Genomic DNA, 24,475 nt, shown 5'->3' with positions numbered 1-24,475 from the left:
TTAATGTCCAAAAAAAACACTTTATTTTTCTCATACTGTCTGTCTGAATATCCCTGTATTCACCCTCGGTCTGAAACGCTCCGTTTAATAGCCTGTCTCTTTAAGCCCCCCTCCTGAAAAAGCAAAGTCTGCTCTGATTGGTCAGTGTTTCCGGGTCTTCTACAGCAGTGCTCATTGAGTCTGCTCCATCATTGCAGCCGGGGAATGACTGCACTGTTGCAGCACTTTCTACTTATACATAGTATAGTGATGACATCACAACTGTACGGAAGACCTGATTTAAAGGAACAGTTTCCGAATCATGGTCTGTGCATTTCTCTGTGGATTGACCGTTTTGATATTTTCACAATATTTATAAAGTACCTCGACCTGCTTTACAATAAAAAAGACATGGAAATCTCATTTTTAACAACGTGGGGACTTTAGCAAATTAAGTAGTTGTTCATACAAGCCACTTTGGTGTGGCTATGGTCCCATGTCTACTATAGATTTAAGACATAATGTCTAGACGCGCTTGGTCGGGACTATTTGCGTCACTTATTGGCGCTCTGGATCGAGACTATTGGTGTCATTTTGGGGCTCTGGATTGGGACTATTGCAGTCACTTTTTGATGCTCTAAGTCGGGACATACGTTTAACTGACATGCGGCACAAAACGGGACAGTTAGGTTTAGGAAAGGATCGTGGTTGGGGTAACTAAATGTACATTTCAGTGATGCGTGAGACGAGACACGCAAGAAGCACGGGACACGAACCCCGGGTCTCCTGGTTGAAAGTCCTGTGTTGTTTGACCCATCCCAACCAACTTCCTTACGCTGACATTACTCTATCGTTAACTATTTGTTAGCTGCCACTTCTAATTACACTTTGAAGCACTGTTCATGTACAGCTTTTAAGTTGTGTATATTTCCTGAAATTGTAGAGACTAGCCATGGTTTTAATTTAGGAGAGTGAATGGGGAAAAAAAGGCAATGTCATATCAAATAGCTAATGAAACACCTTAAGTGGTATTTACTATACCTGAGTTCTGAAGAGAAGTAAAACTGCTCCATGTGCTGTCAAAGCCTCAGTACCATGTGAGCTGAGTTGTGGCTCGGGTTACAGACATACCATAGGGCCGTAAAAGTTTGATGGTTACATTGTTTGACTGGCCGCTGTCTCGGCACAGCAGCATAGTGTAGTCTGAGATGTGGTGTGTCAGTCCTTTGAGAGCCAATATTTATAGTAAGCAATTCTCTCTCTTTTTAATGACACCGACGTTGGAGTGCTGTGTGTGCTGAGGAAACGTGTCGGTGAGCGTCCTGAATACAGGGAGATGAAGCTAACAAGTCAGGGCTGTTGATCCCCATAGTCATTACATGTGTCATTCCATGAAAGTGGTACAATTTGGACTTTGACATTTTTAGATTTTTTTTCCCAAAATGTATTAGTTTTCTGAACACCGTACAACATTAGGGCATATTTATGGATATCATGAAACATGTTTCTTTGTCAAGGTTGTTGATGTGTTTTCATCTTTTGTGTTGATGGCCCTCACACTAATTCAATAATTACAAATATAAAAATGACACCCTTTTGCTTTATACTAAAACTGAAATGGGCACTGTATTTGTAACAGCGACCAAAGATGTGGTTTGACTGTAAGATTTGAACCAATATCCATATTCTTATAATTGCTCTGAACATTTCAGACAGTTTTCAACAAACATTAAATAACTTTTTTCTAAACTTAATTTTTTTTAATTTATTTATAAAAATGTAGGTGTAACAGGGTTGAGACTAGGGTAATGGGGTTGAAGATGGTAACGTATACAGGGTTTCCCACAGAAAAGTTGTTTAGCCCGGTGATAAGTGTCTTTTTTTTGACAAGGGCCTGGTTGGGTCCAGTCACAGAGCATTAATGTACAGCCCTATAGTTTCTGTGATAACAGAATCATGGAAGGAATCACGAAATTGAGAATTAAAAAAAGCTATAAGACGGATTTCATAGGTCCCTACATTAAAGGTGCAGTAAGTGATTCTGTGCAAAGATTGTTGATATTTGAACTCAACTGCAGAACAACTACAACCTCCCCCTTCAGAAGCTCCGCCCCCCCCCCCCCCAGATTCAGGGACAGAAAACTACTGGCCGGCCGGCACAATTACATGCTGCCTCCCCCCCCTACCAGCAGCTGTTGCTGCCTGTTGCCGATTGGCTGGAATAGTGTATTGTGGCTCGTGCACGCCTTTGTGATTGTTTCCCATTTACACAGCCAGCTGTGTATTAACAATGGATTTTTTTTCCAACACACACAGAAAATAGAGGGCTAGGTGACCATGAGGAGATATTCACTGAATTTGACAAAAAAGTGGAATGTATTAACATCAATTACTATACATTTAAGTCAGTGCTAATAGCTAACTGGAAATTTGAAAATATGACTACGTCTAAGTTTCCCACCGAGCTGCCCCACTGTAACTGTAGTTTTAAAAAATGTCTTAAAATACATTAAAAAATAATTCCCAGTGGCTTAGGCCTGGTGGGGGGCAACTTAGGCCCGGTGGGCCACCGGGCTTGCAATAAACTGGGGTAAACCCTGGTATATGTATACTGTACATGTATGTGTAAGAAGTGTTCTATTAATAAGTCTTTTAATTGCCAGGCTTTGTCTCATTAACATAGTACATTGCACCTTGAGGCTCTATTCAACTTCTGGCAACAAAAGAATTACACTGGATGTGTTATCAACTTAATCTCTGGATAATTCAGACTCATTCACCCTGTCTGACCACTGCAGCTCCTGTTCAGATAGCTGAACCCCCAGTGCAGTGAAATGTTTACTACCACTGTGAGAGAAGAAACAGGACGCTGAGCACTGATTTTTCACTGGTTATGAAATTGATCACATTTCTATTAGCCGCATACACGGGCTCCAATGTTCTCTAAAGCATCAACGGCTGATTAAGAGCTGAGACGCTTCCCCAACCTTCTATCTCTGTCCCCGGTACTACGGCTCAGCAGAAAAATTAAGCTGAGTCACCTTTCATGTCACCCAACGAAAATTCAGCACGCAGTAGACCACTAAGACAGCCACCCACCTCTACTGAAGTCTTCCCGCTCCCCAGAGAACTGAGAAGTAAGAGATACAGACATATTTAGATAGATGATTTAGGCTGTTTTGCTAAGCTTTGAATAATTCCCCCCCCAAAGGAGACAGTATGGTTGACAGATAGACCCAATTAGCTTGTGTGTTCCTGTGGAGAGTGTCGTTTTTAAGTTCTTTCAAGGTTAGTCCTTATTAAGGAGATAAAAGTTACTGAGCTATCTTTTTTTTGACTTTCACACAGTTTTCCCTCTCACATTATCTGTCTTACAGGCTCTATTCCTTCTTAATTTTTTCATTCCACCTTTTCTACTTTTGCTTTTACACTGCAGCAACAACCCAGGGAAACGTTTGGGGTAGTGTGAATGGTAGTCTCGCATTGCCAGACCTTCCTCCACGGCGCTGCGGAGGAGGGTCTGGCTAGTCCACACAGCATTACGGGATGGGAGAAAAACGTGCTCTGGTGTATTGGCATTACTTTAAACCAGTCACAATCGTCTTCGCCGCACGGAGAAGTGTCGCTGCTGCAAAATAGCCTCGAGAAGGAACTTGTTTTGGTGGAAAATGTGTACGTTCAAAAGTTGTTTTAGTCTTGCAACAGAAAACTCAGATTGGTCAGATAGTCTAGCTAGCTGTCTGGATTTACCCTGCAGAGATCTGAGGAGCAGTTAACCATAGTCCTCAGAAATCCACCAGAGTTTAGAACGCCTACACAAAGAAAGCGGAAGGTAACGGACATCTGGCCGAAATGAAAGACATCCTGGAGAATTACCGGCGGCATTGAGGCAATCCCAGAAGTGGAACGTCATGGATATAGAGTATGTGAATGGTTATTGGCTTTTATTGCTAAAATGGACTTTGACCCTAGCTAACAAAGAGTCAGACTTCTCCTGTCTGAGTTAATTTGTTGCACAAAGCTTTCTAGTTGTGTCCAGTCTTCAATGGAATTATTTTAGTAGGTGCTCTGGGCTAGCTGAGACATTTCCCAACAAAAAAAAACATGGCTGCCCATGCAAAATGTTTCCATACCGGTACCGATACCAATACCATGACTTCGATACCGGTTCCTAAACGGTACTTTTTTCGATACCAATTTTATATAATCCATTTTAACAACAAGAAATTACAACATTACACATTACGGCACAAATCTTTTTATTTATTTTTCAGCTCAACAGAGTTTTTCCTGCCTGCCTCTACGATGTGTAACGTTAGACAGCCAATCACAATCATCATTAGTTCCTAGTAGAAGCATGCTGCATGCTTATTGGCTCACTGACGCTGATGAGATTTACTCATTAGGTATTGAAATTTGGTATATACTAAATAAGAAATCGATAAGGTGATAGGTTGCCGAAAATTTGGAACTATAGTTGGTTACAACCTAGAACCTACCCATGGCTAATGCTCTGCTTAGAGTAGTTGACAGTAAGTTTGTGTGTGAAAGGGGTTTTAAAGTAAATTTTTACCGCTTAACCACACTGCCCTTACACAATGAAACGACCATGATACATCAGCGATGGTTGATAGGTTGGCTGATCAAGACAACGACTCTGTCAATACAGAAAAAATTAGTTGCTTTCAGAGCTCACTGTGAGCTCTTTTTTTAAAAACGTTGTTCTCTTTCTATTCTGTACTTTTTTTGTGTCGTTACTATAAGAGCAAGAAATAGATCACAAAAGACAAGTAGTACCAGAGGGTTACTTGATTTAGAAAGGCTTCGAAACATGAAGAAACAAAGTGCCATGGAAAAGTTCTCTGTGTCCTCTAGGAGTGAGTTTGTCTCTACATGGGTCTGAGCCCCAGCGGCGGAGCCCCCACCGACGCAGAGTCCCGCTGCAGCCCTCAGCCTCAGGCTACCAGGCAGCGGACAGACCTCTCGACTTCCCCTCCACTGGGAAGGCAGACATCATGGAGGAATCCTCGTCTCAAGCCGTGGACTCCAGCACTCAAGACGATGTGCCTCCCCTCGGTGAGACCCAGCACCGCTCTATAGGGCTTTCACTTTCTGTACATCTACTATACCTTCATTTGTTTACATTTAACAATAGTGTGTGAAAGAAGTCAGTCAGGTTGTGGTACTGCAGCTTCCAGTTATACACGTGTGTGTGTATGTGTGTGTGTGTGTGTGTGCGTGTGTGTGTGACAGGGCAGTGTGTGATGTGAGCGCACCGATTTTAACAGTGGTGTTGTGCTGGATGTGGTTGCAGGCTACGCCAACAGCCATGATTACAATACATAAACTTGTTGAATATTTGGGTTAACATTACGAACAAGTCTTTTTCCAATACAACTGATATTATCATGCTAAACGTCTCTCTTTCGCTCCCTCTCTCACACGCACACGCACGCACGCACACACACACATACACACACAGGCACTCTTCTCAGAAGTTTATCAAAGGAAAGGAAAATACTGTGTTCCGCAGTCACATTGGATTAATCCTGATTCCTATATACCCTGCATAAGGAAACGACAGAAACATTCCTATTGAGAGATTTTAACCCACATTGTCAAAAGTCGTGCCACCAATGTAAATTTACGACATCACCGCTAATGTTACAGCTCCCAGGTACGTTAGCTGGTCATCTTCTGCTTAAAGGAAGTGATGCTTCCCTTGCTAATGATGAACACAAAGCAAAGCTACTAATAGCTTTCACTTGTTAAGAATCTATTCATCCTTATAAATGTGAAAAACACATTGTGTGTGACTCTCAAAACAATTCCATGATGTGCTTTGCATAGATACCTAGCATGAATGTTAGAGCAACAGGCAACAATTAAGTGAGGCGGGGTCTTGGAGAACCACTCTGTCCAAATGGTGCCTGAGGCTTAGTCCACACGTACACGGGTATATTTTAAAATGTAGCTTTTTCTCTGTGTTTAAGCCTTTTCGTCCACACAAACTGCGTTTTAGGTCACTAAAAAGACTTTCAGACACTTTGTTTTCAGTGTTGTCGAGTTGTGGGCTTGAAACATCAGAGTGTGTGACGTGATCTTCTTTGTAAGGCGTCACATATGAGGCAATATTTCGTGCAATGGCGGATGTGGCCAAAATAGTGCTGGTTCTAAGCTTAATTGCCAACAGGACTTTTTACATGTTTACACATAAATATACAGCTACTCTTTCACTACACTGAGGAACAGAGGCAACTGAACGTTCCACGTAGCGATCCATGTGCCATTACAGCCACGTAGCCTGCCAGTAATAATAAAAACATTTTTTTCAGGCTTCTGATTGGCCAACATCTTCTTTTTTGCATGATTGGCCAACATGGCTTCAGGGTAAGGGTTTTTAGGGTAAGGGAGATATTTTTTTAAGTAGTGCTTTTATGGACAGGGTTTTTCTTTAGACTGGAGAAGGGAAAACCCCAGTTTACAAGAATACCCGTGTACGTGTGGACTAGGCCTTAGTTTAATGAAGTGACCGTATCCACTGCCTTGAAGTAGCATGCTCAGAAACCAAGTATTTTACTTTTATATCATAACATAACAACTACAATCAACATAAAACAGACACCAACAAAATGATGAAGCCTCCTTAAAATTTAAATTTAAAACGTTTATTAATAGTTTTGGCTGGACCGTGGTCCGGCAGGGCCTTGGGCCAGCCCTACAACATCGAAACTTTGTCGCTCTGTTGCTGAGTCACTCTGTCACTGAGTGATGAAGTTCCACCATTGGTCAGAATGAGTGTGTTGGTTTTTCCCCATTGACCACTGCCCTTTCAAACAGGGCATAGCAGGCAGGACATAGGCTTTTACCCCCTCATTAACTCAGGGGAAAGGCTGCAGCATGACCATGATGAACATGAAAAACATGAAAATGAAAATATGATTCATCAGTCAGCACTACTAAAGATTGTTTGTTTGTTTGTTTGTTCACTGGTTTGCACCCAGATGAACAGTACAGATGAACATTTAATATCTATATTTACATTATCGACACCATCGCTGACTATCCCTGTAACAATTTGGCCACAATTAAGCATATTGACCATATACAGTCCTGCTATATACTAGGTTTTGACCTAGTCTTGTTATATGACCAATGGGTGAAATTACTATGTTTAATGTAAAAGGTGTTACCTACAGAGACTCTTCAATCGACTGCTGTTCCCATTAGCTTGTAGAAATTGTAAAAGATTGTATTAGTGACTTTTAGCTAATTTCTTTGGTCTTACCACCTGCACCTAAACTATTTTGTTTCTTTAGCCAGTTGACTAGCTGGTGAACAAAGTGGAGCATTAAGCAGCCAAAAAGACAGGTTTTTTTTCTAAGAAGTTGGTTGAGACCAAAACAGAGCTAAATGGAGAGAGAGTATTGGACTATTGGCCAGAAACATGACTTCAAATAGTTGCTAATGTTGCTCCGTGTCTGCTAGGTATGCAAATATTAATTCAGCAGACTGGTAACCGTACAGCTCATTACTTACACTCTGCTAATCTTTTCTCCAGCTGTGAAGGATGTCAATGTGCTGCTTGAGAGAGAAATGTCTGAGGGCATCAGCAGCCCATCCAGAGACAATGACTCCACCCTGCTGAACATGGGAAACAACAGCAGCATCCTCGACGACAACACAAAGTCTGATTCTGGCCTCCCAGAGGTCAGTGGTGAAACTAAATCTCTGGGCTCCCTGAGGTCATTGCTGCTTTCATCCCAACTGAAGATATAAGCCAGTGTTGGACAGGAGTAGTTTATAGAGTGATGTGTGTAAAGGTAACACCCATTTATTCATCCATCCATGATAAACGATGGATGAGAAATGAGAAGTAATGTTAAAAAAAAGGTAGTAGACTCAAACCTCTCAATGGCCAGTTACTATTCATTCCTGATTCTCTCGCTGTTATCTGTCTGTCTGTTATCTGTCTGTCTGTCTGCCTGTCTGTCTGTCAGGGGAGGAGTAAGTCCAGTGGCCTGTGCTTCAGCGATGGAAAGAGTCGCATTGACTACATCCTGGTTTACAGAAAGTCCAGCTCGCAGTCCGAGAAGAGGGAGATATTTGAGCGGAACATGCGTGCAGAGGGCTTACAGATGGAAAAGGAGGTAAAGAACATTTACGTTCACCACCCCGTGCACCCCTTCTAGCCCCGCCCCTGATGTGACCGAGATTAGTTCTGTTACTGGAGTTAAAACTCTTGTGTGACAGAGATTGTTTTTGTCACAAAACGCAGCTTAAAAATGAAAAAAGGGTCTTGCTCAAGGGCACCTCAGCGAGGCAGAAGTTATAATCAAGTGGGCTCTACCTGAAGATTTGCCTTTCTGATTACGACAGGCCTCTATCACTGTGTTGAGCTACATTTATTTAGCTTTCACTGCTCATTAAAGGGGTTTTTCATTTTCTGGTCAAATTGCTGAGCAAAAATAGCTACTGCTTTAAAAAAAAAAAAAAAGAAAAAAAAACACTGATGACTGCAAATAAACACAAAGCTTGGTAGGTTCCTGTAGTGACAGCTTATAAGCTTTGCTGTGATTACAGTTGCATTCATAGTGTGCAACATGAGCATCATCAATACCAATTTCTGTGAAGAAGCAATTTAATGCTGCTTCCTATAATGCATGTAATCTCAATGGCCAGATTGCTGAATTTTAAAATGCCTGGAGCCTTTGTGCCCAGTCGGACAGCAGAGTGCTGTTATGGCGTTCATCGGTGAGCCACCACTTATAGAGCCGAAACAAATGTGCTGATGACAATTTTTTCCCCTGCTGCTTCTTATTTAGCAGTTCTTATTTCAAGTGTCACTTGAAATAGTGGAAAATCTGGATGTTGTATTGTGTGTTTGTGTGTGTGTGTGTGTGTGTGTGTGTGTGTGTGTGTGTGTGTGTGTTAACTTGATGCAGTAGCATCAAGGTCATCCTTATCTAGAACATGCAGTTGGGGGAAAAATGGTTCTTGTCTCCTTCAACAGACCATGTCTGTGTGGTTTTTCTGTGTGAGTCATTTTGTTATTTTTAGGTCTCTTTCCAGTTAGCTCCTGATTTATTGTTTTTTATTATATTTAGACTGACTCATACTCTATCAGGAAGTACAAACAGGTGAGGAAGAGCAGAACCTAGCAAACATTGACGTTCAATAGATGTTGATGGAGCTGCCTGCACTGAGATGATATTTTGTAGTCCTCCCCTATTTTAACAATCTTATCTTTTTTTGCTTGAATTAAATTGCATGTCTGGTTTCTTTACAGGCCTCCATAACAAACAGCGACGTGCTTTTTCTGAAGATCCATGCGCCGTGGGATGTTCTCTGTCGCTACGCTGAGCTCATGAACATTCGCATGCCTTTTAGGTGAGACAACAAACCTAAAAGTGTCTTATAATGGGGGGAAAGAACTCAAAGGTAGTACGAGTTTTCTTGTAAAGAAACAGTTATACAAAGTTACAAAAAGTTATTTTAAATTTACTGTGCACACAGTGTCACAAAAGGTCTAAAAAAGCACAGCCTGATCTCAAAGAAATATGTGAAATGACCACAACCTCTTAATACCGTATTGCGTGTCTGTTCGTCTTTGTGGAAACAATGCCAATGTCAATTAGGATCCTTTGTTGTGGTGGAAGCAGAAGGGGATGTTTTAATAAATCCCCCTTCCAATATTATAGATAGAGCCACTCAACCAGGCATGCCAAAACACTTTGTTCTGGGGTGTCAACATAAAATACAGCACTTTCAAGCCAGGGAACAGAGTTGACTTTGCGGCGAAAACAAAATAATTTCACCCAGGAAACGCTCATTTGTTCCTCAGGAGTGTTTTAATCCAAGCCACGATCTTTTTCCCAAACTATAGTCGTTTTGGTGCCTAAACTTAACTGTCAGAGCTGCATGACGCTCACTTTTTCTGGCTTAACTCTGAAAAGGACCGTCATCTGGTGGTGCCTGTAGCCAGCTCACAGTCACCTACTGGCGGCTAAAAGACTGCCGCTGGTAGCAGGCGTCCCGGAGCTCTGTAGCGGCTAAATACAACCGGCAACTGCTGCTCAGATTTTATCGTTCTATTGCTCTATAGACTGTTCACGTTACAGCGCTTTACTTAGTTTAAAATACTTCTATTTTAGGTGTACAATTAATATATGCTCTAGGCTATTGGTGAAGTAGATGATCACTTTGACGGCGGGGATGCATTTTGTCCCCACCGGAGATAAAAAATAATTCAGCAAAGGCAGGGATATGTAGAACAGAAAGGGGGCAAATTCCACGCATCCCCTCCTGGCAAATCACACCCTGGACACGTGTGTTCCCTGGTTCAACGCAACCCTGTCTCAAAGTCCGCGTAGGGAGGGAGGAGGTTGGGATGGGTGAGTCAAACAAACACAAACTTTCACCCAGGAGACCGCTGTTTGTGTCCCGCGTGAAGTCAAAGTTGACTTCCTTTCACTTACGTACGTACGTTAAATACGTAACTTAACTTACGTCACGTATCATACTTAACCTGCGTAAATAACATTTTTAAACCCAAACCATGATCTTTTCTTTAACCTAACCAAATAGTTTTGTTGCCTCAACCTAAATTGTTTCCATGGTGCCGGCACGTAACTTTAACACATTACGCGCCGCCAGTTCGCGTATTTCTGTGAGATCAGGTTGAAAAAACATGTTAAATATATTTCCTTCCTCATAAAATACTTTGTGAATATTTAAAAGCCTGCATTGTTTAGATGCAAGTTTGCTAGCTTGTGGTTTTCTTCTTCATGGCATTGCTGCGCTTCTTTGCATGTTACGGTTTTCGCACTACTAGTGGTTGATGAACTCCAGTGGCTACCTGAATGTTTGTATTATAAGAAGTACTAACATACTCATTATTAGCAGACAACAATAGTTATGGTAAAAAAAAAAAAAAAAACATGGTAAAAACTTAGACGTAGAGCTGATACTTATATTATCCTCTGAAGTGTACTAAGTACTAAGGTAATTGTTCTTACATATTCCAGGAGGAAAATCTTTTACATGCACCGACGGCACAAGTTCATGAGCAGGTGAGTGTTCAGTCAAAGAGGCAGCATGAGATCAGCTGACGAGGCAAAACTCGGCTCTGGCAGCTTTAACAGAAACTTCATTTGCAGAATGGAAAAGCGCATCAACAAGTTTCGTGGCTGGCTTCCCCGCAAGCCCATGAAGTTTGACAGCGAAACTCTGCCTGACCTGGAGGAGAAAGAGAGCTTCACTGCCCCCTTCAGTCGATCAAGGATACATCAGTGAGTTTTGTACAGAAGAGCCCTTTAAAAACTCATTCCTGAGAATTAGCCTTGAACTTTATCTAACACACACACACACACACACACACACACACACACACACACACACACACAGAATACAACATCCACATTTTCCAAAAAAATATCCTTCACAGCAGACGGATTTGTAATAACTGGTCCGTTTCACTTTAGTTTCATCATCCACAACAAAGACTCTTTTTTCAACAACGCCACCAGAAGTCGCATCGTCCACCACATCCTTCAGCGGGTCAAATATGAGGAGGGGAAAAATAAGATGGGTGAGTTTGCCAACAGGCATTATGACACATTCTAGAAATACTGTATTTGAAATGTGAGGGAAATGGTGGCAGGAGAGAGAGTGTATTCAGTGTGTGCAGCCCATGAACACGGTGAGCTGTCGTCGTAAAAAGTACTATTTTTTATTTCAAAAAGGATATTTAAATGAGCAAATATTAAGAAGCTCTGTTTAAATCAGGTTATCTATATTGTATTTTCTTTGCCTTTCTTTGTCCCACTAAACAACTTTTTGCTTCTTTAGTTTCAAATGTTTCCCTAAAGAACTAATCTTTATTTCCAATCTTTTGGTTCAATAAAGGGCTTGCTAATAGTCGTTGCCTGCTGGATCTGTCACTTTGTAAAAAAATTTCAATTTGAAGATGTAATTTGTTCAAATTCATTCAAGTGCAACCAATGTAGCCTTATCTTAAACTACTTTGTAGAATTAACATTGTTCTGTTCATTCACATCCAATATCTCACTTTAGTGACAAGCTAACGTTACTGGAGACAGTTGAATTTTACAGCATTCACAAAGCAAACAGCTTTATAGTACTTCAACAAATAATTTTCTGTTGGCAAAGAGTACAATAGCAGAGCTAACGGTAAAACAAAAGAACATACAATGAGTCAAATGGACAGTGATTTTTACAGACATTTACAAAACAAACAGCTTTATAGTAGGCTACTTTTATAAATAATTTTAACATCTAGAGTGTTAAATTCCAAATGGTTCCTCCATCCGTTAAGCACGGTTCGGTCATTTTCTCCAATTGCCATTAACAAATTTAACAAAAACATAGCTAACTGCTAAGGCAAAATAACATACAGTGGGTCTGATGGATAGTGCCTTTTACAGACATTTACAAAGCAAACAGCTTTATAGTACTTTTATAAATGATTTTAACATCTAGAGTGTTAAATTCGAAATGGTTTCTCACATTTTCATGATTATCTGTTCAGCACTGTTTGGTTGTTTTCTCCAATTTCCATTAGCGAAGAGAACAATAATATGGCTAACTGCTAAAGCAAAAGAACATACAATGGGTCAGATAGACAGTGCTTTTTACAGACATTTACAAAGCAAACATCTTTATAAGTAGGCTACTTTTATGAATGATTAACATCAAGAGTGTTATATTTAAAATAGTTCCTCCCATTTTCTTGATTATCCGTTCAGCAAGGTTCAGTCATTTTCTCCAATTTCCGTATGCAAATACAACAATAGCATAGCTAACTGCTAAGGCAAAACAACATACAATGGGTTCAGGTGGATAGTGCTTTTTACAAACATCATGCGCAGGAGTACAGGGCATGCTGTTGTGCTAATACACTGAGGATTTTAATTCAAAAAAGTTTGAACAGTAGTTTGACTTTTGAATAAAAAGTAATAGAAACTACTATCTACACTGCTTGACTGACGGCATCAGGCTCCTGTTTCTCTTCTTGTCTGTGTTTGATTCCAGGGCTCAATCGTCTTTTGAGCAATAGTTCATATGAGGCAGCCTTCCCTCTTCATGAGGTAATTTGGCTGATCTCCATAAAGCCATTTATTCATTCAATTCTGTCACGTTTTTAAGTCATAACTTCTTTCTGTGTCATGTATGGATGTCATGGATTACATGAACTGATATTACAGCAATGCCTACGTAGATTATGTTTCTCCACGTCTGTGTTTGTGTGTGTGTGTGTCTGGACTTTAACAGGGGAGCTACCACAGCAAAAACTCCATCAGAACACACGGAGCAGAGAACCATCGGCACCTGCTGTACGAATGTTGGGCCTGGTGGGGGGTTTGGTACAAGTACCAACCACTGGACCTCATCAGGTAACTACATTCAGACACTTAGGGCCTGACCAAGGTTTAGGTTTTTGTTACATTGTATAAATTAGATCCGGTCAGTTTTGGTTTCACACTGCAGTTATGCAAGTGCACTAAAGAGCTATACATGACATAATTACGTCCTGTCGTCATCATATATGTGAGCAGCGTCGCCCAGTACTTGTAGTTGATTGGTTTGTAGAAGGGCTCCTCCGTCCTCTCGTATCCTCTCTCTGGTGTTGGAATTTTTGGTATTTTTTTCCAACTGACTGCTACCGCAGCTCTTTTTGTTTTGTTGTTGAGAGGCAAGACACGGGAACTTTACTTGGGTATTGAGTAGCATTTATTCAGCAACAAGCTGTACATTTACTACCACTAAACAAGTAAACTGCTGATTTATTCTCTGCTCTGATAGTCTGACAGCTGTCTGCTCTGAGCGCATTCACGTACACACTAAGCACTGAGCTATTCCTTAAAGGTGCTACGCTTCTCTAATACCATGACGTTAGCCTGCCAGAGCTTCCTGTATTTGGTCCGAAAGTCCGAACCATCCAAAAAATGCTTTCACACTAGAAATTAAATGGACCATTGTTTAGTTTACCTCTTTTCGTTGGACCAAATTTTGTCTGTGTGGTCCGGACCATGGTCCGGGGGGAGGTTTCACACCTGTAATTTTATGTTTGGATCAAACTGAAAAGTCGGAAAGTCCGGACCAAACGAGGTAGTGTGAAAGCCCCATTAAAGAGGTTTGAATGACACATTTATAATGGAAACATCATGACAGGTAGTCGCATTAATACATTTTCTCTGAACTGTCTGAAGACAACAGGATATAAATCTGCTCTTTTACCGGATACAGTATATTTTTATATGAAATTTTCACAACACTCAAACCAAAGTTTTTTGTTGTTGTTTTAGGAGGTATTTTGGGGAGAAGATCGGTCTGTACTTTGCCTGGCTCGGCTGGTACACAGGGATGCTGTTTCCTGCAGCTCTGGTCGGTCTCTTGGTATTCCTGTATGGCCTCTTCACTCTGGAGCACTGCCAGGTCAGGTAAACACACCTCCTCTCTTTTCTGATAAATATAAATGTCCCCAGAGCTCCTAGATGTATTGTATTTGAATCATTTTAAAAATATTTTTAAAGAGTTTCTAGGGAAGAACAAGCCTCGGTTTATGCTGCAGAAGTACTCAATAAGTACAGATCAGATAGACAATGTATTTAGTGAAGAAGTCAGGTAACTTTTTTCTTAATGCAAAATGAATTTGGTATTACAGATAAGGCTACGGAGTGTGAAATTGTCCCTGACAACTTGAAGTATTGGATGCCTGTTATATGAAATAAAGGAAATTAAACTTATTCAGGATTCTCTGGTTAAAGTAAATGCTTAAGATGTAAATGCAAATGTGCTCTCTATCACTTTATAAGACTGAAGTCTGAAACACTGTGCAGTGCCGCAGAATGAGAATGCGTGGACAAATTCTTTTTTCAGAAAAACATAACTTTAACAACTCAGATAAAACAGAACAGTTGCATCAGTTTGGGTTTTTCTATGTTGCCCAAATGTTGCTGGACATTGTAATACCAACTTCACCAGAGTTTGATAGGCTACATGTTGTTCTCCAGTAAAGAAATCTGCCAGGCCACTGACGTCATCATGTGCCCCATCTGTGACCAGTACTGCCCCTACCTGAGACTGTCAGACAGCTGCATCTACGCCAAGGTACTGTCACCAGACACCTGCACTTTGTCGTTGTACTCGTGGGAAATGTGTTAGGAGCCAACTCATCAATATGTAATTTCTACTCCAGATGATTCAGCACACTTTCAGTTAAGGCCAACTCTGATCACAGGGAGAAAACAAGAATCGTGCTTGTCTGTTTGGTACTCCCGTATTTTGTGTGTGTGTCACAGCTATTTGGGAATATCCCCAATCTGACTGGATATTTCAAAGCTGACAAGCCCTGAGGTCGAGGCGACCGAAAACCCTCCAGCAGCACAGTAGCAGAGCCGGCAGGTTAAAAGACACCGACGTAATTACCACCTGCTTCCACAGAATATCTAGCAGGCTCGTAGTAGCTAGTTTCGCATAGCCAGACCTATCTCCACACTGCGCTTTTACCGGTACGCCAGCTCTGGAAAAGTAGTAGTACATGTAGTTGTCATAGTAGTTAACTAACTAACGGTATTATTTGGATATGAATCAATCTAATCGACTTTGCCACACGTTATGCCAGGAGAAAGATGTTTTAGAGGTAGGAACGGACTTTAATATCTGCAGTTGTTATTGATTGATTCATGCAATATTCTTATATTTGCACCACTTGTGAGTGGACAGAAGGATGCATACACAGGCTTCACTTGTCAGTGTTGTATGAGTTTTGTTTTTGGACTTTGGCGCTACAGTGAGCCGGCCTGTATGCAATTTCACTGCCATTGTTTGGTATAGCCTATGTACAGTATGCTGCACTATGGGCTTATGATGATTATATGCCTTGTATTTGGTGCCATACAGTCACACAATTAAACTGCAGTCATGATTGATTGTCGATGCATTATTGTATGTAAATAAAGCTTGGCTGATGTCTGTGTATGTTGGACGGGGCGATAGTTGAGACGTGATGGTGTCTGGGGGGAGGGCTTTGAGAAAGTGGTAGCCCCGGGGCCCATGATTCTTTAATGCAGCATTGTTCATTCTGCATTCATATTAATTGTGATCGCCCTATCTTCTTCTCAGGTCACCCATCTCTTTGACAATGGTGCAACTGTTTTTTTTGCTGTATTCATGGCTGTTTGGGGTGAGTCGAAACACTTCACATTTCTGCACTAACTTTCAGGTGTTTCTCTTCCCAGAAATACACTTTAGATGTACTAATACTGCATTTTTGCCACTTGGGGGCAGCACAACAAGCACAAAATGTAAAAAATTGGCTAATCACACACCTAGCAAATACAAAGCAACTATAGCATTCATTTGGAGTTGTGATTTTGTGTATCTGTGACCTGGAAGTTCAGTATTCACTCTGCTTGTAGCTCTGTTTTGTTCTTTGCCAGCTGCCGAGGAAAAACTTGCTCACTATGCAGTGTTTCGCTCAGGTTGAGGATAGGTCGCCCACTACTCCCGTTATTTGCTTAGAAGCAAATGGGAGTCAGGCGCACTGCTCACTCCACATAAAACGCTACATCACATCATTTCCAGCAAACTTATCAGAGAAAAACGAGGGCAAAACAGCATCACGGATCTGTTTTAAACATAACCGAATATTCTTTAGCTCAGCTTTGCTAAAAACACCCAATCCGTCAGCACGTTAGCATGTAGTTCACTATCGAGCCTGCCTGTACTCGACTCTCCTGCTGTTACGGACATGAACTAACCACAGACAGTTGACTCACGGTGGTGCATCGTTGAATGAATTTGGGGAAACACAATGGATGTTTGGCAAATTATTTTTGGCATTAAAAAAAGAGATTTTTTCGGCCTAGCTGGGGTTCCGTACAATTATAGTGGGAAACACTGCTACGTTCACTAGCTAGTCGCTAACTTTGTCTGCTCTTTGGTGCTGGGTAGTGTAGCGCTCAGTGGGTTTATCAGAGTTGTATTACTGAAAATAGGTGTCCTATCTGCAACTGGAAGTGACACTGATGAGAGCAGGGAGACTGATCCAAAACATTAAAGTTGCAGGCTGTAAAACCAAAACAATGAGCTGAAAGACACTAAAAATGCGGCGTAAAACTGAGGGGATTTTGCTGAATTAGGAAGTCATTATCTGTGGGTTCGTTACTATGATCAACATCTTCCACATTACACAGTCATTTGACCCATTTTCCATATAAAAAAATATTGATAAGTGCAGCTTTAACTTCAATTTTTTTCTTTCATTTTTTTTATTGAAATGATGTAAACATTTCTAACATTTCTCCAAAAACTTGTATCGCTACCTTTAAAAAGCGACATATTATTGCATTGCATGTAGAGTGTACATTATTTTAAAGGGATGCATTCACTATACAGTACAGTATTCATCATGAATATTAAATGGCCACATTTTCATTTATTTTTGGTAAAAGCCAGGAGGATCAGGAGTCTGTCAGCGCTGAACAAGGTCCCAGGGTATGGAAGGTTGCAACAGAGAGTTTGTGTAGGGTTCATATTCCTCAACAGCTGCAGACACAGCAGGTGACGAAGCAGCAGCACCATTATCATCACATAGCTTATAGCTGGCCTGTTTGTAAATGTCTCCGTGGAAGAATGAGGGGGCTGAGGAATAGAAAAGAAAGGGGAAAAATCACTCTGCTGAAGAAAACAATATACAGACGAAAATTCATTTCAACTTACCAAATGGACTGACAAAGGCACTTTCAATTGAACCGTGGCAGGTGAGAAAGTTCTCCCCCAGGGAGAGACACATTCACATTTCATGCTGTTTCTCTCACTTTATTCCATGCCATTTAAACAGTATTTAACCTGAGTAATATGGATACAGAATGTGCTACAAAATCAGACCTAGAGACATGAAACATGTGATATGTATTTGTTAAAATTGGTTGAAGTTGCAATTAACTTCTGCAGGAATATGAGTAATAAGAATAAGAATATAAAAGAAATAAATTCTTAAGTGAGTTAGTGAGTTGTTTTTCAAAAACAACACCACATGTAAAGTGCCATTATTTGCATTTCTTTTTAAATATTGACATTGAAACTTTGTTGATTTATAAAATTTGCATACCAACCTAAAACAAGAACAAGCAGCAGCCTGCAATAAATGCTCACCAAAGAGTTTGTTAGCAGCCTCTGGGTGTTTGAGAGCCTCTCTTACTCTGTTGTCAAATCGCCAACATCTCAGCATGAAGAACAGAGCTAAACACAGCTGGAGGGCAAAGGTCAACACGGCCAGCACGATTATGGTGTTGTTAACTGTTGAGGGTAAAGAGGACACAAGGGGTACAAGGATTTTAATGTGGTTTTGTACCTTAATGCAGAGACGTGACACAAACACCAATGCCAGGACATTTCCATTTAAACCAAAGGTGTATCATTGGCACTTTTTAAAGGAGACCTGTTATGTTTTTCTGGATTTCCTGTCATATCTATAATGTTACAATGTCTAGTGTTCATGTTAAACGTGGCCAAAGCTTCAACTAATGAGGTAAACGTATTTAAAAGAGCCAAAACCTCAGATTTCCAACTGTTATGAACGCTCCGGTTTCAAAAGTTTTTTTTTTCTAGTCCCGGTATGATGTCATACCGAGCCAGGTTTCTATATATGGTCATCTTCTCCAGGCAGACACTTATGCAGTGTTAACGTTACATACGCTGCTACATGTAGCCACATGCGTTAGCATGCCAGGGAAAGCTGTAATCTTGGTTGCAAATGTTAATTTCTCCGAAATTTCGGGTCACATTCCTGCTGGAACATGTCCTGTTGGATAGGATTTGGTTTAGAAGCCTTAATCTGCGTTTTTTTGATGGTAGAAAGTGCTGCTATACTCCATTACAATCGACTGCTAACTACATGTAGATACATGCTAACTCCAGGGAAAGCTGTAAACTTGGCTGCGAATGTTAACTTCTCCCATATTTCGGGTCACATTCCTTCTGGAACATGTCCAGTTGTGTAGTATTTGATTTAAAAGCCTTTATTGGTGATTTTTGACAGTAGAAAGTGCTATATATATATATCATCAGATATATGAGTACAGGGCCACATTTAGCCCCAACAAAACGTAATAAACTGAAACGGGGGTGCGTTGAACACACTGTTGTGTGCGCAAGCAATCTGCTTTTTTATTACCACGAGTTTACAGACACGTCTCTGCTGATTGGTTATCACCTGTGACACAGCCAATAAATGACAGACACACCCACCAAACGAGAGAAAACATATCTCAAAGCCGTGGCACACCGTTCCACACCGTTCCGAGGAAACATGTCATTCAACCAGGAAACCATAGCAAAACGGTGCACACCGTGTTGAGATTAAACATGTCCCAGATGTGGAGAATCTGGAAATCAAGGAAGGCTAACCAATCAGAGCAGACTGTGCTTTTTCAGGAGGGGGGGGCTTAAAGAGACAGGCGCTTCAACAGTGTCTCTAACAGAGGGTGAATACAGGTGCAGCAGTTTTGAAAAATAGTGTTGTTGTTTTTTAAACATTAAAGCATGTATACATGTTATACTAGAAACACAAAATAAAAGTATGAACCTGAAAAAAGTATATAATAGGTCTCCTTTAAACTTGAATGCCAGCTGCCATCAGACACCACAAACCATATACGTGAGTTTAAATGTAATGTATCTATGAGATTAAACACATAATTCAAAAGTGAGGACACAAAGGTTAGTTGTTTAATTCATAGACAGGAAGTGCTGTGGCTCTCCCACTACAGTATACCTGCTAATGAAAGCAGCGCAGGCCCTGTTGCATAAATGTGTGTTAATAATTTAGACACTCATTAGACATATTTAGACAATGTCCTTATCACTGTGGAAACCCGGTTTCACAAGTATAAATGTTTAATGGCAAATGACATTGACATGATATAATGAGACTAGTCAAGCCAAGGTAGAGAGAGAAAACTTTGACACTTTGACAGAGTAGATCTCCTGTATTTGAAAGCATTTACTAGTTTATTTCATTAGGAAATATTACAGTACCAGCTGAAGATAGGTGTGCTGTTGACTCCCAGTGGGTGATCTCTGGCTGAGTCAGGTTTTTTTTCTGGAGAAATTCCATTAGTCAGACCCCTCACTGCTCCAGCAGCGTCCCTGTGCAGCCGGCAGGGTGGGGAGGGGTTACTTACAAAAATGTACTCCGATACAATATCTAATGACCAAACAACTTTCTTACAGTGAGCAAATGAAAATGAATGTTTCATACTGTGTATATCAAATCAACCTGCCCTGGTAGATTTGATCATTTTTCTTGCATTTTATTACATCTGCTTCTGCTCATTCAAGTGCTCAGAGCAAAATCTCTTTGATGTATTTATTTTACACGAATACGCTCGCGGGTGAAAACGTAAAAATATTTTATCAGATGTGCCTTTCGGGCTTAAAAACAAAAAAGTGAAACAACGCTCCACCGTCGCGTTCCCGTCTAAAGGGTAAAAACGCACTGTGTGAGTGTGTGTGTTTGTGCTGTGTGCCGTGTGTGTGCACCGCATGTGTGTATGTGTGTGTGCTGTGTGTGTGTCGTGTGCGTGCCGCGTGTGTGTCTGTGTGTCTGTGTGTGCATTGTTTGGAGCGATAACTCCACCTCCTCGTCTGTCCAGACAAAATTGACAGCTTTTGTTGTTCGCTTTGCGCTACAAGGGAGAGGAGAGGGAGAGAGGAGGAGGAGAGGGAGACAAGTAGAAGGAAGGTTCTACGCAGGCGCGCAGACTTGGTGGATCACATTTCACACACTTTTGCGTCACCATATACATGCAGATTTCCCCCCCCCCATAACGCTCGTCTAAACGCGGAATAAAAAGTGAGAACGCAGCGCCTCTTTTGCGTTTTCTCTTCAGATCGTTTCCGTCTAAATATAGTCTTAATTAAGATGTTTAACCCTTGTGTTGTCTTCCATTCAACCTTGAAAAAAACATTTTCTGACATTTGTGATGCCTTTTTTTCACAATTTGTTTTTGTTTTTTCCAACGTTTTAAATTTTTAAATTTTTCTTCTACACATTTTCAGCGCTTATTTCTACGTCCAAAATTTTCTGATGAGGCCAATGTGACCCGAAGTCAACACAAGGGCTAGTTTAAACAGAGCCCTGCTTCACTTGTTTTAAACTTGTTGTGTTGAAATGTTTCGGGTCTGATATTGTGTGAAGGCTGGGACATCCATTTAACTGACAGAAGTGAAAGAAATGATGCATTTGATATGTATGGCAAAATAAAAATATTCAGGTCAAATAAAAGATTTTAGTAAGATGTTATCTTAAAGACAATTTAATCACGTCCGTGTGATACAAAATGCTTTTCTTACTGGAGCGGAAAGGCCAAATGCTAACTTTCCAATAATTATCTGAGTCTGCCTCTTATCTCGTCTACAAACTAACTTTCACAACCTTTAATAAGTTACAGACCTCTGCACACTCATATAAAGTCATGCAGCCTATTGAAATGTAAGAAAAAACGGATCTATATTTGAATAAGCGTTGAATAGCATCATATTAAGTTTAAGTTGTCATTTGTCAGTCACTGTAAAAGACTATAGCAAACATCTGAAGGGAAAGTTAATCACGGACAAGGGTATAAAAAGGATCAAACAGACAAAACAAAACTGTATAACATTATAATAAAATGTAAACGACATAATACACACAGAGATCGTCACACAAACTAACAATGTGACTAAAAACATTACAAACATGATATTAAACATTTGTACAGGGAAGCAGGAAACCTGTAAAGAAAGTTAAACTATGAAGAGCATAATGGAAGATGATGCTGTTTTCACAGCTGCACAGACATGCCACAGCCCAGTCTGCAAATACCTAAAGTATTCCAGTTTAACTGTTTTTATCCAGTTTAAAAAAAGAAAGTCTAAAAGAAAGTGCACTAATGTACTGACCTTCCAGTAACTGTTTCTTGAAAGTTGCTGTTGCTGCTGTCCAAATGAATATGTTTTGGGGATCAACAGCAGCAGAGAAATCAGCTCAAATCCCTTCATTAATGTTCCTCAGAAGCGTGCTCCCCTGCTGTCTCCACATGGGAAGCGGTGCCCTTCTCACACAGCTGAGCCTTCACATTTAAAACATGTTTGCTCTGTGTTCAATGGAAACAAGCATTTGTTTTCAAAAGGCTGAAATTAAAAAGCTTCAGTGTTCAGTGGAGAGGCAGGTATATGTGTGTGTGCAATAAGTAAGCTATCCAAAGGACTTTGTTCAGCAATATTATGGTACGTACCCTCTGTGCCTGAACACTGTGTCTCAGAGTGATCTCTCTATGTGGCCTGTGACAGTTTAAACACTGTCTAATTATCTTGGCATCAAACCAGCTGGTTATCACTAGTCAGTCAGCATTGTGTCTGTGTTGTTAGAGTTCCTCAAGTTGACAAAAATACCCGATGAGGCAGAGATGGTCCAATATAAAGTCAAAATAAATATTTATTTCAAGAACAAAGACCTGAGTGAGCCTGCAGAGCAACTGAACTACACGCGCAAATTGTCTCGGGGCCAAGGCCAGTTATTGCAACACAATATTGGTCAGTTGTTGGTAATCTACTAGACTAGACCGTCTGGTTCATCCTGACCTTTCAGTTGCTGTGTTCCAATCAAAGACTCTGTTTACTACATTCCAGCAGATACAGCTGATCATGTGGAAAACTATTAGGCTCATTCATAGACTGTAAAAATAATGGACGAAGCTTCCAGGTCTGTAAAGTGAAGAAAATGCGGAAGTGCCCTAAACCTGCATTCTATCTATTTTCCAGCAGGGGTGACTCCACTGGTTGCAAAAAAAGTCTATGAGAAAATGTCCCTACTTCTCACTTGATTTATTACCTCAGTAAACATTTTCATAATGAGTTTATAGTCTCAATTGCTAGTTTCAAGTCTTCTTCAATACAGCATGATGTTCATTTAGTAAATTATAGTCCCATTTCTTTTAAAATTGACGAGGTAGGGGATGCTTTAGGGGCGTGGCTACAGGCCAACTTGTCAATCATAACAGAGGCTTAGCAATGACTAACCACGGCACTGTGTACATTAACTTAGACCTGAACTTGTTTTTGGGTGTTTTGGGTTTTTGGTCTCCTAGAACATGTCTTGTTCAGTGTTCTGACAACCAAGCTAGCTAGCTACCACATGTGTTAGCCTGTAACTTAGGGGAAAGTTTGCTGATTTTCTGTACTGGCATACGTGCAGATGAATGGCGGCAGTCCCCGGAGGAGCATTTACTTGCCGGGACTGTAAATCTCCACTGGATGACTCGCTTCCAAAGAGTTGAAAATCGGCAGCTTTCCCCCTTTAGCGTTTAGCTTGCACCATTGCAAGCATAAACACCACTGGCTTGGTCCACTGGCGTCATTCTCCTCAGCTCCACCCTCTCGTCCAAAAATCGCCACGTCCTGTTTAAAAAAAAACAAGATGGCGACGGCCATATTGCCAAACTCGAGGCTTCAAAACGGCAGTCAACAAACCAATGGGTGATGTCACTGCTGCTACCTCCATTATTTTTACAGTCTGTGGGCTCATTGCACAATGCTCAGAGTACAACAGTTTATGCAGAGGTTGTGTTTTAACTTGAACATATACACTAGGGATTTCTACCACAATTTAGCCAATCGCATGCAATGAGAACATTTGTCCATTCAGCTTTTTCTTCACATGATACAAGTTTACCAGTATTGGCAGCTTGCTCTAGTAGCATCTAACAAAGTATTTACCCTAACTTAAAATGCTAAACAATGTTGTTAACATTCTGCACGTTTCTCAACGATCCACAGTGCGACTTCAGTTACATATTCTCACCTTTTGTCCAGGGTGCAGCTATTGTGCCAGGTTAAAGCTGCACTAATCAATATTTTTGTATTAACAATATCGACAAAAAATAGATAAAACTGTACAGAGGCCTTGCAATTACCCCAAATGCACACAACCAGGAGGATGCTAATCCCCTGTAAAAAGGGTTTAATCCAGTCCTTCCAGAAAAATGCCGAGTTTTTTTGTGATTGTTGCGGGCAAAAATCCTTGATTGATGCGTTTTCTTAAAAAATGCGATGGAATATGCGGGATATTTATGCAATTTTATGCGATGAAATTGTGGGAACTTGCAAAAACTGCGGTTTCATCATGGCTTCATCGCGGGGTTTGCAGCTTTTCGATGATGTTCACGTTGCGTAATTACGTCACTTCATAACGTTCCCATGGCAACAGGGGAAAATGGCTGCTCTTGTGTGAAGTAAACGCAACATTTTTCAACTTTCTGCTAAGATATATGTGACTTTTTTGCAATGAAAATGTGGGGATTATGAAATCATGCAAGCCCTGCATATTTTGCGCGGAAATTGGCAATTTATGCGGCGAAAGTGCACCGCCCAACGCATAAATATGCAGACTTTGGCTAATTATGCATAATCGCATTTTTCTGGAGGGACT

The 24,475-nt window shown here is 40.7% G+C and overlaps 1 protein-coding gene and 1 long non-coding RNA gene across 8 annotated transcripts in view; one reads left to right on the top strand and one right to left on the bottom strand.

Annotated features, from left to right (window-relative positions):
* The window catches only part of LOC116054745 (anoctamin-4), a 67,839-nt gene that overhangs the window by 23,490 nt on the left and 19,874 nt on the right, over positions 1 to 24,475 (top strand). For 5 of the 7 annotated variants that reach the window (XM_035996219.1, XM_035996217.1, XM_035996216.1 and 2 more), the window contains 12 exons: positions 4,855 to 5,055; positions 7,541 to 7,689; positions 7,980 to 8,129; positions 9,269 to 9,369; positions 11,007 to 11,051; positions 11,139 to 11,270; positions 11,463 to 11,569; positions 12,997 to 13,088; positions 13,273 to 13,394; positions 14,307 to 14,441; positions 15,015 to 15,111; positions 16,126 to 16,186. In XM_035996219.1, coding sequence (XP_035852112.1) covers positions 4,855 to 5,055; positions 7,541 to 7,689; positions 7,980 to 8,129; positions 9,269 to 9,369; positions 11,007 to 11,051; positions 11,139 to 11,270; positions 11,463 to 11,569; positions 12,997 to 13,088; positions 13,273 to 13,394; positions 14,307 to 14,441; positions 15,015 to 15,111; positions 16,126 to 16,186 — 1,392 coding nt within the window. The remainder of the gene's footprint in view (positions 1 to 4,854; positions 5,056 to 7,540; positions 7,690 to 7,979; positions 8,130 to 9,268; positions 9,370 to 11,006; positions 11,052 to 11,138; positions 11,271 to 11,462; positions 11,570 to 12,996; positions 13,089 to 13,272; positions 13,395 to 14,306; positions 14,442 to 15,014; positions 15,112 to 16,125; positions 16,187 to 24,475) is intronic. The other 2 variants (XM_035996218.1, XM_031306451.2) reach the window with 1 other exon arrangement.
* Positions 297 to 22,582, bottom strand: LOC116054756. The gene is made up of 3 exons (XR_004106133.2): positions 22,573 to 22,582; positions 7,349 to 7,359; positions 297 to 398 (listed from the first exon to the last, which is right to left on the bottom strand). It is a non-coding gene; the product is annotated as an uncharacterized LOC116054756 (long non-coding RNA).

Source organism: Sander lucioperca, chromosome 20, assembly GCF_008315115.2.
Source record: "Sander lucioperca isolate FBNREF2018 chromosome 20, SLUC_FBN_1.2, whole genome shotgun sequence".
Lineage (NCBI taxonomy): Eukaryota > Metazoa > Chordata > Actinopteri > Perciformes > Percidae > Sander > Sander lucioperca.
This window is presented reverse-complemented; position numbering and strand designations above follow the sequence as displayed.